Raw genomic sequence first — 20,914 nt, 5'->3', positions numbered from 1 at the left:
ATTTCTTCAATTAGTGTCTTACCAATGTGTAATTTAGATCTTAAGAACAAGTTTCCTGTATTTACCAAGGTTGCATTATCAGTTCCAATCAAACAACCATCCTGCTTTGTAATTTTCAGTTCTGGGCAGTTATAACCACTGGAAAATAAAATCATATCATTTACATCTTTAATATTAAATTCATATTTCGCTGATTCCTTTTCATCGACAGTAACTTTGTCTTCTCTATGCTGTTTGTACTAAAAACTTTCGATTTCGTTGTTGTAATAATTTGGAAGAGTTAAATCCCAAACCCTTTCCATTTATAAATATAAAAATTTCTTTAATCCTGTTCCATATAAACTTTGTTTAGTTAAAATATTCCTTACTCTATTTTTGACAGTCGATTTTTTAGATAAAATACTCTCAAGTTTATTTTTAACAAACTGCTTCGTCTTATCCTCAACAACAGATTTTACCTGCTGCAATAACTTCTTGCCAGTTGTCTTAATTGCATTGATAAATATATTTCCATCATAATATTTTTTACTTTGAACTAACAGTCTAAGTTTATTGTAATTCATTTATTTAAGCTAAAATTAAATGATAAACAACTCTCTGTTTGTTAAGATCAATCAAATTATCATCCTGATCAGTTATCCACATTCGAATTCTATAAATATAATGATTTCTTTTCGTTTCTTTTCTTTTGAAGACACAATGTAGTGACGTAAACTTAAACACTGGGCGAATTTTTCATCCTTTTTATTTGGTTGGAACGCTTTTTTATTACATAATGCGTTTCGGGCCGATGCCCCTCTTCAGCCAACTTCTAAATCCTGGTGGTGAGAGCTTGTATACCATTAAAAGCTGGTTCGTACCTCGTTCGGTAGTTTAGACAGATGTAATAGTCTAAGGGTACGAATCTGGAATTCGTCTACCGGTGTGTTGTCTAACGCTGATCTCGTACTCCTCCGCCTCAACTGCCAACCAGACTGATTCATAAATGGGAAAATAAAATTACTAATAACCAAACAAAAATAAAAGATAAAAAAACCAAATCAAAACCAAAATATGCCAGCTTCCCATACATTAGGAACCTTTACGAAGAAATCGACATGGATATGAGGAAAAATAATATAAAACTTGCTCCAAAATACGTAAACTTGTTATCTAGACTTAAAGCCAAACAAAGAAAAAAGAAACAGAAGATAAAAAAAGACGATATGAAAAACATAGTTTATAAGATACCATGTACTTGCGAAAATACCAACTTCTATATAGGAGAAACAAAACGAAAACTCGAAATAAGAGTGAAAGAACATATAGCCGATTTAAAGTACAACAGACCAAACTCAGTATTCCATGACCATTGTGTGTTAAATAACTGTAAAATCGATGATACTAAAACAAGCATTCTACATAGAGAAAAGAAGACATACAACAGGAAATTCAAAGAAAGTGTAGAAATCATTAAAAATAAAAATAAGACCTGTATAAATATTAATCTAAGCATAAAAATTAATGAAAATTGGATTAAACTACTATAAAATATAATATAAAATAAAAAACAGTTTTAAGATCTGGTGTTACGTCATTTGCATAGCGACAGATATTAAAAATATTAAAAAAAAAAAAAAAAAAGGGCAGTTGAGGCGAAGGAGTACGAGATCAGCGTTAGACAACACACCGGTAGACGAATTCCAGATTCGTACCCTTGGACTATTACATCCGTCTAAACTACCGAACGAGGTACGGACCAGCTTTTAATGGTATACAAGCTCTCACCACCAGGATTTAGAAGTTGGCTGAAGAGGGGCATCGGCCCGAAACGCGTTATGTAATAAAAAAGCGTTCCAACCGAATAAAAAGGATGAAAAATTCGCCCAGTGTTTAAGTTTACGTCACTACATTGTGTCTTCGAAAGAAAAGAAACAAAAAGAAAATACAAAACACGGTTTCCTCAAGATAAAATAATGATTTCTATTGATGTCCACAAATATGGGATTAATCTCTTCAATTTTTATCAAACTTCCAGGTGGATAAGACGGTGTAAATTAATACAAAATATTGCTCATGAAATCGTTGTACTCTACTCCATTGATTACATCGCAATGAATATGAATATCATCGACTCCTTTGGAAATATTTGCTATGTATTTTCTATTCTCTTCTTCATCTTTGTATATCTTTGGTTCAAAACCTAATATCTCGTGGAGTTTACCTTTACTCAGATTAATTTTATGTACAGATTCTAAATGAATTATAAATCTTGTTGTTGCAAAATGAATTCCAAACTTTACAGGAGGCTCGTTTATTCCAAAGAATTTTACTAAAAAGTTATTTAGTTCTCAAAGAGTGTAATTTCCCTTTTCTATTGTTACATCATGCCACTTTGTTTTATCAAAATATCTAAAGGTATTGTTATTAAATTTTTTATCAATATTATGCCAAGAAACCCACATAGACATTGATTTCAGAGCTAATTTCGAATTATTTACAGGTACTGGATTTTTAAACTCAATTGTAAAGTCTTCTGATTTATCAGTATTTTTCAAATCTAAGACTATTAGTTTCATTTATGTAAAACAAAATTCTCATTAAACTCACTTGGTTCTTGCATAAATGAGTTTAAAACTTCAATGGGAGATTTACCTTTATTTCTTTCTACTATGTATTTCATGCAATAGTAACCACATCTAACAGACATAACTCTAGTTTTCTTCAGAATCCTACATCTTATTTCTTTTTTAGATGTTTTTAAATATTTGACAATTTCTTTTGGAATTATATCTCTTTTCAATCTTACATTTTTAAACTTATATTCACCAAAAGGATCAATGAATTTGATGAAAGGATATTTGGGATCGTTATAACAACAAACCCAGTGTGTGCCATCTCCAGTTGAAATATCTAAATTAATTGTACTGTTTTAAAATTTTCTAATTGTTTTTGGTAATAGATCAATCGTAAAAACACCTCTAAAGCCTTTTTTGTTTTTTATATTATCGTTCATCATCTTATGTAACTGCACTATCAAACAGTACACGAAAATTTAAATTTTCATGTACACTTTGATAGTACAGTTATGTAAGATTGAAAATTCTGACTCCATTCCTTTTATGTGTTTAGCTTGGAAAATGGTCATGTAATCGGCAGTTGTTTAGAAACAAAGGTTTATTTTACAGGTGCGAGTTCAGCGATGACTCGTATTGATGCAATGGTGTCGCTTACTTTCCCCCCTTTCACAATCGGATGTTATCATTTTGCAACTGACTGTTAAGTTTCTCATCCATTTGTTGACAGAAAAGATCCATATTTCGTGCAATGTTTTCTAATGATCGCAACAGCGAAATAGGCTTAAGAATCTTATTAATTTTAAGCAAAATCACACCCGGATCCTCACACATATTTACATTAAGAATTATAATAAAATGTATTGTCTGCTTAGTCTTTATCATTTGAAAGGAATGTGACTGTTACATCAAAAAATAAGAAATATGTTATTTAGGTTTCTAAATTTACAAGTATTTTTGGATTAATCATTATTATAAACTGATAGATAGTTTGTGAGATTTAATAAATAAATATCTTGTTGGATAGTTGAATTATAAATATAAAAGTAATTATTACTAGCTTTAGAAAAAATAAAATGAGTGATTTACCTCACTGATATTTGTTACTCTTTTGCTTTCAATCAGCTGATATGCTCTAGAAACTGGAAGAGGTGATGTAGGAAGAACAAAATCACTTCTGTTTAAAATTACAAACTTTTCATCAGATTTAAGTCCCAGCCATTGACAAAATTCTTTTACATCATTTACACTTTCAAATGCTAAAATATGTTTCAGTTCTAACATCGGAAACTGTAAAAAAATTATATTCTAAATAATTTTTAATTTATCAAATAATAAGCATAATATTTATAATAATACCCATTAGCTTAGATAGACCAGATTACTATTTTAGAGAGAGATAGAAAGGATTTTAAAGAATTGGCAAATCAAAATACTTCTTGATTAAAAAAAACCAAGATCAAGATTTTTCAATAAAATTTGTCCTGTAAAGAAATGTATATTATTATTATGTTGGGTTTAGTGAGTAATTCTCAGTTGACACCAGTTGCTGTGTACTATGCCAGAGCAGAGACAGAACCAAAGAAAAAAATTAAATAAGTGTGTCAGTATCCATAAATTTCCTAACAATATGACATGTATTTTATTATTATTATTACATATATCAAGGAAATATAGTGTATAAAACTGATGCATGCTCAATTTTAGCTGTGGTTCTTAGTAAAGCAGAGGATGGCTTTTATAAACTTGGTACTAAAACGGGTATTTTAAAACAATTGTATGCAAAATTTGAATTCAGTGTTTGTAAAGAGATTTTTAACAAAAGAAGATCCTGCTGTAGAAATATCTTTACATCAAACAGCAATAAAACAATACCTTGATACTGGGCAAGGTTTCAGAAAATGTGACTGAAAATCTAAATGTACCACAAATAGGTGTGCTTGTCACAAAACCAATTGCTATGTAATTCAAAGTGTCACCAATCTTTAGATTGCACTAATAAGTAAGCACAATTTTATCATATGTTTTGCAAATTCATTTCCGTAATTGTAATAATATTTTAAACCATTTGATTTTTTGTATTACAGTTTTTAATTGATTGATAATTGATTCTATCAACTAATTTGTTGATTGTCTGATTGTATTAACTTGATTCTTCAGATATCAAAAATTAAATAAATAAAATTATTTTAATTTAAGCATACAGAAATGTTGTTGTTGTTCCAGCAAAGATCTTATTTTCACTTTATCAAGTGCCTAGTAGGTAATGTGCAGATTACCTAGATCATCTGCACATTACCTAGGTAATTTGAGAAATGGAACAATTTTCGAAACTTTAACAGATCACCCTAGTTAATCTGGAGATTAGCTAGGTAATGTACACATTAACGGCTTTCGAGCTTTAGCGGCAACATATACACTATAATCCAATACAACTTCTTAAGCCTTTTAAGTTTCCGGTACCCAAGACGAAAAATTAACAACCAACTAACGTTTTCGATTCTCCTCCGAGATAGGAGCACTTATGATGACCTTATGTTAAAGTATCTACATGACACGCAGTGTATTACAACCCACCCAAGCGCACTAGAGAAGCTGCAAGCCAGGATTAAAAGATTTGCATGCACACCGCTTGCTAAAGAACAGGGTATGACTAATATCGTCGTCCACTCTCCCTCGACACCAAGGCTATTTGGATTTGCTAAAACCCATAAAGAAGATAAGGCATTAAGGCCAGTGGTAGATAAAGGGAGCGCACCCACAATTTTACTAGAAAGATTGGTTAACGGCTTCATTAATAAATATTTACCCCAGAGTCCGTACAGCATAAAACAACCCATAGACCTCCTACACAGAATGGCTAGCATGAATCCGCAAGAAGTTAAATATATGACTGTATTGGACTTCAAGGCTTTATATCCCTCCGTCAAGCTGGAACCATGTTTCTGCCACCTAAGAGACTTCCTCCTAAGCGTGCTCAAGTCCCCAGAAAAGAAAAGAAAACATATACTAGAGATGATGCACTTAACCACATTCTCATCCATCTTTAGCTTTAAAGGCGTCACTTACACGCAACAGAAAGGTGTAGCCATGGGTAGCCCCTGGCAGGTACATTATGCGAGATGGTCTTAAGAACGATGGAGAATGCACTCCTGCCTAAATATGCTTCGCAAATCCTAATTTACGCTAGGTACGTCGATGACGTAGTTGTTTTCTGGAAAGTAAAACCCAACATACTCCAATTCATAACGGACATAAACGAAAACAAATTCGGCCTCGAGATCGAACTCGAACAAGAAAATGATAAATTTATACATTTCCTAGATTTATCTATACAGCTGGATAGCCAAGGAGTTTTCCACACTAAAGTCTACAGAAAGCCCACTTACAACCCGATATTCATCCCATGGAACTCGCACGACCCGCCAGCGTATAAACTCGCAACATTCAGAGCGCTCGCCGCTCGAGCACACACACACTGCAGTAGCACCCAAGACGAAAATAAGGAGATGAATTACATCATGAAGCTAGCTAAGAAGCACGGGATCAGTCACAAAGCCATCACTAGCCTCACCACGACACACACTAAGAAGAGAAACCTCCTAAACACAGAGGAGTTTACGTTGATGGACTATAGAGCGGCACTGAGCGAGCATATATAGACGCATAGGAAATGCTACAAACAAAAGAATAATATACAAAAGGAGTCCCACTATATACCAACTGTTAAGAGCTGATAAAGACCCCCCGGACACTAATTCCCTCCCGGGAGTTTACAAAATCCCGATTACGGACGCACGGAGGCAGAATAAATTATTTTACATTGGTGCCACCAGAAGATCACTCAAGGAAAGGCTAGCGGAACATCAGAGAAACATAAGAAACGAACAGCCTTGCACAGCGCTGGCGACTTATGTCCTAGCAGATCCCCAGGAAGTCCAAGCCGAATGGGCCCAAGCAAGACTAATACAAACAGTTCGTAACATAAAGCACCTACGTTATACAGAGGCATGGCATATCTACAAAGCTAGCCAGAAAGGGCAATCCATAAACTTCCGAGAGGCTAGTAAAATATCTACGGCCTGGCGCTCAGGCGACACGTAAACGCCAGAAAGGCGGATTTGCAGAAGCTTACGCTGAACCCGCCGGTCAGTCTCCGCACAGCCCCTATCCTTCCCTCGGTATATGAGATGTTCAGCACGCACCATATTCTTCTGTTAGTATTTTATTTTTAATATCCCCACGAGGCATATATTATTATTATTATTGTTCACTGTTTGTTATCTATCTTTACATTATTCTCTTGTATTGTATTATTTAATACTCATCGACGTAGAGATGGCGCACGATATCCTATTTAAATGTTCTTCTTAAAATGTTCCAAACGAGCGGTCGTTACTGCTAAACGTTCTTATGTTCGATTTTTTTTTTTTTTCGATGTTCTAACCTGAAGAAGGTCGTTAAACACGATTGAAAACGTTAGTTAGATTCTATTAAACAAGGCTGCTTATATAAGGTGGTACGAGTTGGGTATTAATGTATTTTTCTTAACTTGAAAACTATTTTATACTTGAATGACATCTTAAGTCTTTAAGAGAATTTTATTTTTCTAAAATAATTTTTTTAAATAATATACCAGATATCTTATAAAATTTTTTGACTTTCTCCACATTTTCTTAGTTTTTAAAGCTTAAAAAAATGTTAGGTATAAATAATCAAACAACAGAGTGAAGGATTATGTATGTATGTGCGCATGTAGACCTGAATAATATAATTAATAACTTATGTGGGGAACGCAAAAATAACGGAAAAAAATTCAGAAAACATTGTGTATTTATTTTAACAAATTCATATTTTAATCGCTTTTAAAATATTCTCCATTAGTCTCAATACAGTTGTCCAAACGTTTTTTCCATTGATCAAAACACTTAGAAAATTCCTGTTCTGAAATGCCTCTTAGTGCCTCCATTGTTTTGGTTTTCACCTCTTCTACTATCTGAAATTGCTTCCCTTTGAGTTCCCTCATCATCCTGGAGAACAAAAAATCAGGTGAGTAGGGGATGGGGGAGTCATGCTGTTTCTTGTCTAAAACTGCTGCACAGAGAGTGCCATAAGAGCAAGCATGTTGTCTTGATGGAAAAACCAATCCCTGTTTGCCACAAATCTTTTCCTTTCCTTCTCGCAGCATCGCAGTCTTTTGAGAACTCCCACCAGGTAGGAAACTGGCCTGAATGAGGTGGGGGGTCTAGCAATGAGAAGTGATAGGTATTGGGGTCCCAAAAGACTCGTCTTGGTTTCGGCCATTGGTGGAGTGTTCGGACTCGAGCCTAAGGTTCCAGAGATGTCAGAGTATCATGGGCTTTGGGTCTGTGTTCCAGGCCTTAATGAAGCTTGTTGTCCAAGTGCAGTGGATTTGTCTGTGGCCCCATCAGGGTTTTTAACACCTCCCTAAACTGGAACCTATCTCTGTTCGGGGGGCAGATGGCAAATAGAGCTGTAATTTGGCATAGTGGCATGCAGACTCACATCAAAACAGAAGGGAGACTGGTGCAGTCAAGACGCAGGGCCATTCTTAATAGTATTGGCAATAAGAGGGCCAAAATGAGCCCTTAGTAAGTCCAGTGCTGAAGGATGGTCGCTGTAGCCGTAGCAAACTGGATTCCCAGGGAGAACTTGTCTTTGGACAAGATAGAATGAAGTGTAGTTGACTGGACTTGTTCAACGCAAGTTGGTAGTCTTGCCGATAAGGAGTGAAAGCATCAATGGGTGCCTCCTCGTGGAGCCTCACTCAACAGGGGTGCCGTTGAAATATGGTAGGTGTCCTTCTCACGCGAATCGCATTGGCCAGCCTGAGTTCCCCTGCCCTCAATCGAGCACTACTCTCGTTGGCAGCAAGATGACTCCCACTTGCTGTGCTCGTGGGTGATGTTCCCAGTGTCTCCTGTTGGACCTGGGGACGCTGCATGCCGGAACTCCTGGATTCAAATGCCATGTCGGCTAGAGAACTGAGGGCCATGGATCTGGCAATCTGAACCCTTTGGAATTCGAGACACACTGTCATAAACTCCCCCATTCTTGGTGGTGCGAGGTCGATGATCAAACACTAAAAAGGAGGCCGAATGCAGTCGGTTTAGCCTCAGCCCGTGGCAACATGAATCATGTAAAGCTCCTTCCACATGGTAAAAGAGAAGCAGTTTCCTAGGTGGAAGACTGGGCTTTGCACACCCACTACTGGCCTAGGGGCCACGGCCTGCATGCCAAAGCCAGCAGGGCGAGGAGTTGCATTCCCGTTGCCAAAGCCTTGCTGGTGGCCAGGGGGATAGCGCCTGCAGCGGCTCACTGGATCCTGCTAGCTGTTTGTCTACTGTGACGTGCAAAGCCTCTCTGTGGCATAGGGCCAACTTCCTTATGTCTCAAGGAAAGAGAGATGCTTATAGACCCAGTCATGCGTTGGACAGGTTCTAATCACCCCAGAGAGCGGACCGCAAGAAGAAAGCGTCCTAGTAGGGATAAGGAGGCGGCCCAAGCCAAGCAACCAGCCGGGCTGGGGTAACCTTGGGTAGGCGGCCATTTAAATGGATAGCTGTCCTGGCAGCGGGCTGAACCATGGTTCAGGCAATAAGAGGGCCAATATGGTCCCTCAGTAAGTCCAGATCTGTGGAGAGGCTCTTAAACACTTACTCCGATGCCTGAAAGGACGTGGGGCACCTGCTGAATGCTAGGAGTGACCTCAACCCCTGTTCTTTTATTTTATTTTATGATCGCAGATCAAAGAGTTAGTGCATGCGACTCTGTGCTCTCAGCAATGTGAAGCTAAGACTCCTGAGCAAGCAGGAAGCATTGATGAGCCATCAAGGAATAATGAGGGAGGATGTAGTGTCTCTGGCATCACAACCAAAAAGCGGCAGTCTGCAAAAAACGGAACACCAGCAAGAGAAAGGCTAGAAAAAATAAGTTGGATCTACAGGCTATAGTGGTTGTAGAAAGAGCCAAGGAGATTGTCGATCTTGCCTCTGACTTGGACACTGAATGGGCTAATGCTGTTGCCTTAAAGGAGGGTGTGGCTGATAACACAGCGGTCAATGGCAATGAGGGAGCAATGCACAGGCAACTGCGTGTCGAAGACGAGGTGGTCTCAGATGTTGCTGCTAAGGGAGTGGTGGTCCCCCAGAGTTCTCCTCCCATTCCCACAGCCAATGGCTGTCCTACCACAGCTGGGGATGAGAAAGAGGGAACTGCAATAGCAACTAGAGAGGTTACCTCAATAAAAGTCGAAGTCGAGACGTCTCACGTGGACCTGGGATAAATGATCGCTTTGGCTTAGCAAAGTCACAAACTGTTCCTCTGCTGAAAGGCAAGAAGGAGCTGCCGCAGTTGCGTAAAAATGCTCAGAAGTGAGCAAGAAGATCAAGGGCATTCTGAGGCGTTGGCAGCTCTACTTGGTAGGACTGACAACTGATGTCAAAAGTCAATTGGTTCTGCCATCCAGCACCTCTTCAGCAAGATGACCTTGCTTGTGCTAAGGCAAGAGGGTGAGCTTAGCATTCTACGCACTGAAGTGAGGGCCCTTTGGGCCCTTATCAAGAGGAAGGTGGCCACATCCCACCAACCGATCCAAAGACCCGACAGAACAGAGAAGCAAAGTCCCACAATGGCAACTAAGGGAACATACGCACAGGCAGTACATGGACTCCCAAAGCCAAAACAGGAGCCTACCGCTCCTTTATCGGAACACATACTCCTTGTGTATCTGAAGGATAGGAAGGAGAATAGTGATGCAGTCCGTGACTGCATCAAAAGTAATATTAACCCTGCAAACTCAAGGTAGGAGTTAAGAATGTTTGTTAGGTCAGGGAAACGGTGTCCTAATCGAGGTTGCATCCCGAAAGGATATTGAAGTTCTCCAAAAGGAAATGACGGAAAGGAAGGCACTGAAAGAGACAGTTGTCTGTTGACTGCCTAAGAAGAGCTCTCCAAGAGTAATCATTTACAATGTCCATGAAGACATAAGTAAAGATAGTCTGGCGGAGGTCATCTCTGGCCAAAATGATCTGGGCATGAAGGTCAATGATCTGAAGCCTAAGTTTTCCCTTAAGGGGAAAGGTGGCCTCCTCAATTGGGTCTGTTAGGTAATGGCCTCCCTTTCAAAAGGTTCCTCGAAAGGGGCAAGGTCCATGTTGAGTGGACAAGAAATCGCATCAGGGAAGTCTTGTCTTGACGCGGTGTTACAGGTGCTATGAGTTTGGCCATATCGCCCCTCAATGTCAGACAGACGCTCAGATTTGTAACTGCTGTTTGATGGTGCACTCTCACAAAAAGTGCAAAGCAAAGTTGTTGCAATGCAGCAACTGCTGCAAAGCCAACAAGAAGTTTGGTTTGCGATTGGAGATTGGCCATTCCTGCCTGAGTCCCAGCTGCCCTACCTGAGGGAATTGGCTGTAGTTCGGTCTTGTACTGACTATGGCTAGTTATCAACTGTTGTTGATGTGAAATGAACAGGAATTGATGGATCAATGCAATGTAGGTCTATGGCCTAAAGCCCAACGTCAAACTGGGCTGGGCTACATAAAGCCCCTCTGCCAGTTCATAAGTAATGTGGGACCTTTGGGCCCCACTACTCATAATGGCCAATGTAGGTAAGGCTATTTTAGGGCTAGGCAACTAGAATCCAACCTGAGGCCCAAGGGCTAGAACCCACCTGGCCTGAAACAGAAGAACATTGCTCACAAAACTCAAAGGAATTGACGGAACACTGTAAAGAGGTCTAAGACCTATAGCTCGGCTTTATGCCAAGCAGGCCCCTTTTGGGGAGGAGGCCCTGCTGTCCAACAATGTTAAGCATCACTTTGTTCTTGATAGAGTAAACAGCTTAAAAGCTGTAAAAACTGTGCTTAGGTTGTTAGAGGATTGGACCTAAGAGTGATGAAGGCAAAGAAGGCTTACTACAATTCCAGAAATATTTTAAACTAAAATTTATATTTGATGAACTTGTTTAACTTATTTAACATAGGTGATTGATATAATAATAAAAAACCAATATAAATAAAAACACTACTCCACATACTGTTCCCAATAGCTATGCACTAACTGTACATCACTAAAGCAAATGGTGGAGCATAAGCAAAGGCATACTGTACCACAGTAATCTACAATCAAATATCTTATGTAATGATTCTATCATGATACTATGCTGTGTAACTATTAATATTTTATTGGTTGTGCTGGTTTGGCAGGAATATATTTACTGGTAAATCAAATTTACAACAGACTTCTTACCAAAATAACTTATTGAAGAATTTTAATGATTGCCCTGCATAGACCCTGTTCTCCACATCTCTTTTTTGTATGAACTGCATAATACATGCCATATTTTTAAAGCTAATGCAGCCTTATAATAAACTCTTGCTATAGAGTACCATATACCATAACCACACCTCACAGTTCTAGACTAATATATGTTGTTCAAGAATCAATTTATATAAAGGAAAGGTCTAAACCAGAATTCCGAGCTGAAATATTAATGTCAACTTATACAATAGATTGTTTTGTATGCTGACATATGTGATACCTACAGAATACTTTATAAAATTTAAATTAAGCTTACCTGTTCTGGACGATTTGGTATACAGAATGCTTTTAAAATTGTATGCAGGGCTTTTATTCGAACTTGAGAAAAATAACGATGGAGTAAACAAGCATTAAGATAAGTTGTTTTTCTTACAAGACGAAAGAATTTAATATAATTATTACTATTAACTGCATTAAAAATAGATATTGCAAATTTTATTTCTTCTGACTCTCTTATATAAGAGGGAAATTGCTGGATTTCTCTGTGAAATAAATAAGTAAAATATAACATTTTAGAGCATTATATTAACAAAACATAACTTGAAACTAGAATTTATAAATAATCATTGAAAGAGAGTATAGGTAATTATTAGGATTATAACATTAATCATTATAAATTTGAGAAAATTCACTAATAATTCAATTTAACAGATCATATATTTCATCAGATATGGCAAATTTCAATTTCAATTTGATGGTTTTAGCTCCTATATGTTTTATAAGACAGATCAAATTATTAAACCATTATGATAAACTTTAGCCAGTAGGCAGTAATCATCAATATGATGATACTGTATATTAACATCATTATACAGTAAATGTAGAATGACAACAGAAGTATGCATAGTTAGCAAGCAGTCAGTCAAACATATAAAAATCTGTAAGTTATCATTGAAAAGTACAATCTTCTAAAAACTTATCTGCAGTTTATTTTATCTGTGGTTATTAACAATGTTCATGTAGACACAAACCAATGCAATCAACATTCTTAGAATAAAGTTTATATTTGTTTTTTTACACATTTTAGTGGCAAACTGTCACTTATGGGGTGAATCAAGGAACCTGTATTGATATTTTACATAGGATTTTAAGATCACTGTTTGAATACTTGACCTAAAAGACAACTGGTTTTGAGTGAGATTTGATAATTCAAGCATATCTTATCTGACAAAATAAATTTAGAAATATTTTTCATTTTGTTATTTAACTAAGTAAACATACATTCTTTCCTTAATTAGTGAATTTTTTCTTAAGTATTTGGATTGCATTTTACTTAATGTCAAAAACATGACATTAATACCAAATAAATTGTCAGATTGGTCTAACTATAAGTTGACTCCCAACTGAAATCCTTACATTTTGAAAAAAATTACGACCTGAATACATATCAACAAAGTTAGAAAATTATCGAACAAAATTTCATCGTTTTCATCATCAGAACTTTGTGGCCATTCTTGTTTCCTACTTCATTGCTACCATGCTCTTCTGCTTCAATTACCCTCTGTTCAAGAAATGTTGTGTTATAACAATTTGAACAGAAGTCCTTTATAATTGTGTCTTTGACTGGCTTAATCTACAACAGCAGTCAGTTGACTGAAGGCTTCTGTTTTTTACCAATGGTATCTATCCGCTTATGTTGTTCTTTCAAAAGTCACTCTATGTGTAGTGTATACACCTTGTCTTTAAAGTACATACAGTACTTACAGATTGAAACATTGGGTACCTGTAACTGGAATGTTGTGCCTTCAGATATATCAATTAAATCAATGTACATTGCTTGTTTCCTTGAAAAGCATCCAGTAAAAGCATAGCTCTAGTCCTTCATCCAGATGTATTTTTGAATAGTTCCAGGTGTATGATGCATGCAAATACACTTGAATCAAATAGTCCAGTACTAGATCATCAGTCATCCATGATGTACGGGTATAACAAACAACCACTCCTGTTAGAACTTTGCGCAATGTTTTGTATTTTAATATCACAGAAGAATGTTTTCTTCTGGTCTCCTATGACTGTTAGCATGCAGTTACTTTCAGCTTTTCATTTCTTGTTGTCTTCAGGAACAGATTTGGCACTTCTTTCTTCTACTGTTAATTTACAGACATATAAAATAAATAGGTTCCTAACAGGTAATTGTGTTGTCACCTTAGATGAATAATGTGATGCTGGTATGCAATCAGTTGGTCTGTACAATCATTTGAGTTTTTGTGCAAAAATTGTTCTCTTTACCTTAGGACCATATTGCTCCATAAGTCTTTTTCACCACCCTATACTGGCTTTAAATTCTATTCTACAATTAACCTGGGTAAATTCAAACTTCTGATAGTGTTCAATGCTTTCAGATGGATATCTTGACATTGAAAGCTTTGTAAATGCTTTTCCTGAACATAGTGCATAACCTCTTCATCCAGTTTCCTTGTGTCTTCCATCATTCAAGCCCCTAAAAGCTATCTTTTTGCTGAAATGGCGTTCTTTAGCTTAAGTTTCATCTTCTCCCAGTTAAGTTCTTTCAGTTACATTATTCTCATTTTTAATGAATATATGGCTGAAGTACAATTGTTTGTTGTGCACAGTTCAAGACTATCTCCTTGATATTGAATGTCAGAACATTGTCAACACTATTTCTTTATTATATTTTCATGCTCTGTGTTTCAACAGATGATGACTACTTCACAATCTCCATTTTCATATGATTAAACAAGTTGAAAACTTACCACATGACTAAACTTAGTGTTCATGCACCAAATTTTTCTGCCAAATAGACAAGAAGCAATGCTGATGTTTCATCAAATCAATTTCCATCTACTGTGTAAGCACCAATGAATCAAGTGGGAATTTCTGAATGCACTTTACCAATAATATAGCAGAAATCTCATTTCCATAGCAAAAGGATAGGAAGGTTTGTCTGAAGAATAAAAAGTTTTCAAATTGAAAAGTGATTTGAGACATATTTAAAAACTTTTACATTTTAATAGCATTCTATACAAGTGTTGATTTAGCCTGTATGTTATTTATTAATACAGTAATTACTAGAAATATTAAACAATAATGAGTATTACAGTATGTGTTATCAGTTGTATGTCCAGGCTTTTGAAGTTTTCTTTCTTATCAGTCTGGGGTAAAATGTCAATATTTTAAATTGAAATATCTTTTTAACATTTCTTGCTACAATTAATCAACTTTTTGAGTAAAAAATAAGCTGTAGTTTAGGATTATTACATTCTCTTAAGTACAATAAAATTAAAATATTTTTTACTTTAAAGAATACAAGAAAATCATGTTTTTAAAAGTAATACATGTAAGATAAATTTAAGCTATAATATATAAATTTTAATCATCATCAACTAATTTTTGAAAAATTTTTTATTTTATTCCAAAAATTCTTTTATCTGTAGAAATTACAAAAACTGACTGATTCTCTTAAATAGAATAAAAGAATCAGTTTATTCAATTGTCTTTGAAAAATTGACACAATTATTTATGGTGAATTGTGCCAAACATTTAATTCCCACACACATTTTCAAATCACATCTTGGCTAGTGATTAGTTTTGCTAAACAATTGACACACCAATTTAATTCTGTACAATGTGTTCCAAAGACAGTTATCAAAACTTAGGAAATTTTCAAACTTAAATATAGGTTGATGCAATTTTCAGCAGCTTTAAAACTAAAAAAAATCCACTAATATTTGGGCCAATATGGTATTATTCTGTGAGGTCTTAGAATCAGTATTTTGAGACCCTATACCTCTTGCTTTAGAAAAAAGGGTCTACTATTTTTCTTTCTGGATGGTTCAAGAGAGAAAAGATCATATCTGAGGTGGAGATGGACACTGAAACATGATTCTGTTTGTACAGAAGAACTGTCTATTATAGAAGACAGCATACAAATTCATTCTGCAGAATCTTCTGGATTGAGTTTAGTTGAAAGCTCAGTAATAAAGAAATGTCCTTTCAAAAAGTCCAAGGTTGCCAAGAACTGTCTTTGTCCAGTGGTGTAATTTGATCAACAGCAGTGGTTTGATTGAAGAAAGAACACTGTGGAGAACTAAGTTTCCTTTTGGAGAGGGGCTGAAATTTCCTAGAGAAATGATGAAGAAAGGAATCTGGGCAAATTAACATGGCTTTTATGGACAAAATACAAATCTTGGGAAAATAATAATGGACCCTGTAGTAGGAAATAAACAGATTTTTCCTTAAAAGAATTTTGTAGGAAAAACTTGAATCTTAGCAAAAAAAATGCCCATGAGACATAACCTTTTATCATATTCTGTTCCTGATTGCACATTCTGATTGGTCTCAAGGTCCTGTTATTGGTATCATATCTGTTCCCAAGTATAAATCAACATCAACTCACATTGCGGGAGAGTCAATGTCAGTATTTAACCTAATGCTGAATTCAAATTCCAACTGGTAATGGTTAATCTTAGGACTTACTTTGTTTATTCATTCATTCATTCATAATATAAACTTTTACTGACTATATTTTCTTTCTATTCAAAACATTTTTTAAAGCAATTTTTTGTGATGGTTTTGGTGCTGTCCAGTGTCTCACAATTTATAGCATTCTCAGAGATAAAGAAACTTTAATATCCAGCATAAATAAATCACAAACAGATGCTTTCAACTTTTTCAGTTATCAACTTTTAGAAAGAGAAAATTCTACAATAAGAAGGTTACATTATAAAACATAAAAAACACGTTTAAACTAAAGAACACACAAAATTTAAAATTAAGCATAAATTAATGTGAAAAAATTATTATTTAACATAATTTTTCTCAGTCATATTTACATTTTTCTGAAATATTTTTGAATAAAATATTTATAATATAAATGAAATTCTTTAAGAGAAATGATTACCTAAGTATATCACTTTCATTTATATTTAGAAGAACATCATAGGCTCGAAATTCAGACTCTTGTGGACATTGTATGTTCTGAATGTTAAGATCGTAATAAAGATGTTTAAGAGTTTGAAGACATTTTGTAAGATTTTCATTATTGATTTTGGCATCAAATGTAGCCATATCTTCTTCACACAATACTGCTGAGCAATGTATATGAAAGCGAGCACATTTTTCTACTAGAGAAACACTTTTCAAACCACACAAATGTTGTTGTGTAATATCCTAAACAAAATAAATAATTACAATTTTTTTAAATAAATTACCAAAGATATAACTATTATATAAAATGTAAAATAGCTTACTTTACGAATAGCACGAGTACGATTCCAAATGAAATCATACCATTCTCCTATAGAAAATCCAGGCGATTGATCATTATTCACTAAATCTACAATATTACACAAGAGATAATCCATGGTTTTAATCAAGACATCAGGTGGTCGTAATTCATGTGGTAACGGCTCTTCCTGATCAGCAGAAGAACGACTATATTCCTTAATGACAGCTCTGTGATCTATTAACTAAAAATTAAATATAAAGAAAAAACAGATTACAACACTTTTATATTAAGTATTTGATGTATGTGAATCTGTGTTCACATAATACACATACCGTATTTTACGGACTATAAGACGCTATGGACTATAAGACTGAATTTTTAAACAATTTAAAAAAAAAAAAAACCTATAAGACACTATGGACTATAAGATGCACCTGAATTTTGGAGGCAATTTTTCGAAGAAAAAAGTGCATCTTATAGTCCATAAAATACGGTAAATAAATATACATAATATTTATTTTAAAAATTGAAAGAATAAGTAAATGTATATATATATATATATATATATGATTACACATATATATGTATATATGTTACCAACAAAACCCGATTTTACGCCAAACTAGTTTGGCGTAAGCGTGTCAGGCCAAACTAGTTTAGAATTATTATTCAAGTATATTAATGGCTAAAATAAAATTAAAAGGCAATCAATTAGATGAACAATATTTATTCAAACATACTCTACTTAATAATTATGGTAATTTATTAGAATAGGTTACTGTGAATGCATGTCTCTTTAATCCAAATAAACAAATCCAGTAGACTTTCTCACAGCTATTGCTGTGAGGAAGTCTACTGGATTTATTTATTCGGATTAAAGAGACATACATTCACATTATGTATATACAGCTACCACATCTGACATTGAGAAGAATAGGTTAGGTTAGGTTAGAACACGCGTCCCCACTGTTCCCTGTCTTCTGATTGCTGGACTTGGACAAGAGCCCGCCACCTTCAATACGTACGGTAACATTAACCCCGTTTTTTATAATTAAGTAGACTATGTTTGAATAAATATTGTTCATCTAATTGATTGCCTTTTAATTTAATTTTAACCATTAATATGCTTTGATAATAATTCTAAACTAGTTTGGCCTGACACGCTTACGCCAAACTAGTTTGGCCTAGGTAAAACTAGTTTGGTGTAAAATCGGGTTTTGCCAGTAACATATACATACATAAATACACATTTTATATTTTTTGTTGAGATATGATTTTGTGATAACTTAAGAATATACACTTCTGGTCAGTTATTAAATTTATTATTACTCAAATCATTACTAACAATAAGACAATATTACAGATGCTTACCTTATCTGCAGTTGTTTCAAAAATTGAAAGACAATTTTTTTCTGCACGATTATATCTTTCTTTCTCAGGGCACATATCTGGACATACACCTACAATAGCTTTGGCCTTTCTTATATCTGATGTTTTTTGTTGACCTAAATAAGTACTAATATTTTAATATGAAGAGATATTATGACAAATTTAATTAAATTCAGCACATTTAAAGTAATCATATTAAAAAATGAATATATGTAGGTATTTAACTCACGTAATCGAAGCAATTTATCCCGAGCTTTTAAAATGCGATAACGTTCTCCTATTGTTGTAGCTGTTGAGGTCATTAAAGTCCACAACATTTCTTCTATTTAAAAAATTAATTACTTAAAATATCAATTTTTAATCATTGTAATTTAACAATTATAATACAGCAATTTTGTAATTAAAAATATCAGAGTATATTGTAATAAAATATTAATTTGTATTACATATATTAAAAATACAGTTTATCATAAAATAATTTACAGAATATGATGATTAAAACAAAATGAAAACTAATAGCATCAAACATACACTTTTAAATTTATCTAATCAAACTAATTTTTTCAATTCTTTAATGTATAAACAAAAATAAATTCATTAAGAATTACATCATAATGAAATTAAAGACAAAAATGTATCCCAGCTTGGTTCTTATGATATAGATTATTATAATTCTTCTGAAGTTTGTCCATGGTCTAATAAGCAATGTTTGCTTCCTTAATATTTCTGAAGATAGTTTTATGTAGACAGCAATTTGTGAGAAGCAAGAAGATAATTATGATAATTGCTATTAATTTATCACTCTTGTTATCCAAAACATATCAAAACTTTTAGTATCATTTGTGAAGTAATAAGATCTGTTAAGCTACATGATTCTTGCTTATGTCAAAACTGATTGAATATAACTGTAATGGCAGGTTTTGTTCACAGAGAAAAATTAATCTCAATAGTCACTCAACTGATACTTGTGTTCAAATTGTCATAGAATCATAGCTACTATTATTAGATAGGAAACCAGCTGAAAATAAAAAAGTTAACCATAATATTCCAATAGTAACCTTTTTTAACAAAACAACTTTGCCAGAATATAAAGACAAGACTGAAGAGGAAATTATGTAATTAAACCAAAATTGCCTGAAACAAGTAATAAAATTATCATCATCAATTTATGGATAGAAGTAACAAAAATAATGAAATGAAATATTGATTAAATTGATTTTCTCTCTATTTTAAAATATAAATGAAATTAATTATTTTACACTTTATGTATCTATCATCAAATGAATAATAATAAATAACAAAATGTTTTGTTTTCTAAATAATACTAAGTAGGATGAATCCATCACCATCTTTCCTTTGATTTGTTGCCATTTATATACTTGTGAGCACTATGTTGGCCTCTTTATTTCTAGACTTATTACATCATCACTGGACACAAGATCAGTCTTAGAAAATCAGTTTATTTTCTAAGGCTGATCTTGTATCCAGTGATGGTGTAATAAGTCTAGGAATAAAGAGGCCAACATAGTGCTAACAAGTACAGTGGGCGATCGGTTAATGAACATAATCTGTTTCAAGACTTTGTTTGCTATCCAAATTGTTCATTAACCAATTATCGATTTACCATAGGTTTTTATGGGAATTTGATAAATTCGTTCTGGAGACCCCAAAAAACAAAAAATATATACTTTATTACTACATTTATTTATATGTAACAATAAAAATACATATATACACAGTCTTGCATTTTATTAGTCGTGTTTTTTCTATTTGTACAAGTTAAAGAATCTGTCCAATGTCAATTGATTTTCTCTCTTCTTCAGAATTTTTTGGAGTAATTAATAGCATTGTAATTGTAGAGATCCCCAAGCCTATTAACCTCAACTTTGTTTGGATACCATTCTAAGATCATTGTTCTCACATCCTCCCACTTCTTCAAAAGATCTTTAATAGTAGATGTTGGCATTGATCCTCTTTCATCTTCCTCTTTTTCAGAAGAAAGCACATCTTGCTGAGTTTCTTGGTGTTCTTCATTTAAGAATTCTCGGAGTTCTTCTGTCATTAGATCAGTTTCAGATTCTATTATGAGCTCTTCAATGTCATCTTTAGTCACCTCCAATTTCAGATCTCTAGCAGTTGTCACAATTTCATCCATAATTTCAGGGACATCATCTCTGTCTCTCTGAATGCAAGAGGGACACAGCTTTCACCAAGCAGAATTCAACTGTCATCGAGTGACTTCTGACCATACCTTTTAAATGAGCCATATAGCTTCAAGAATATCAAATTTTTCTTTCCAAAACATTTTTAATGTCATCATTGAGGAGAACTGGCATGCTTCAAAACACCGACAAAACAGTGCTCAAATGTACAATTTTTTAAAATCTGCAATAACCTCTTGATCCATTGGTTGAATCAACAAAGTGATATTTGG

General features: G+C 34.4%; 1 protein-coding gene across 2 annotated transcripts in view; it reads right to left on the bottom strand.

The window, feature by feature from the left end:
- xmas (RRM_XMAS2 and SAC3_GANP domain-containing protein xmas) overlaps positions 1–20,914 on the bottom strand; it is a 126,370-nt gene that overhangs the window by 58,282 nt on the left and 47,174 nt on the right. For both annotated transcript variants that reach the window (XM_067263492.1, XM_067263493.1), the window contains 6 exons: positions 18,710–18,802; positions 18,463–18,596; positions 17,114–17,332; positions 16,765–17,033; positions 12,160–12,385; positions 3,645–3,845 (listed from right to left, as the gene is read on the bottom strand). In XM_067263492.1, the coding sequence (XP_067119593.1) occupies positions 3,645–3,845; positions 12,160–12,385; positions 16,765–17,033; positions 17,114–17,332; positions 18,463–18,596; positions 18,710–18,802 (1,142 nt within the window). The remainder of the gene's footprint in view (positions 1–3,644; positions 3,846–12,159; positions 12,386–16,764; positions 17,034–17,113; positions 17,333–18,462; positions 18,597–18,709; positions 18,803–20,914) is intronic.

The sequence above is a fragment of the Centruroides vittatus genome, unplaced genomic scaffold, assembly GCF_030686945.1.
Source record: "Centruroides vittatus isolate TY-2023 unplaced genomic scaffold, ASM3068694v2 contig_1777, whole genome shotgun sequence".
NCBI lineage: Eukaryota > Metazoa > Arthropoda > Arachnida > Scorpiones > Buthidae > Centruroides > Centruroides vittatus.
This window is presented reverse-complemented; position numbering and strand designations above follow the sequence as displayed.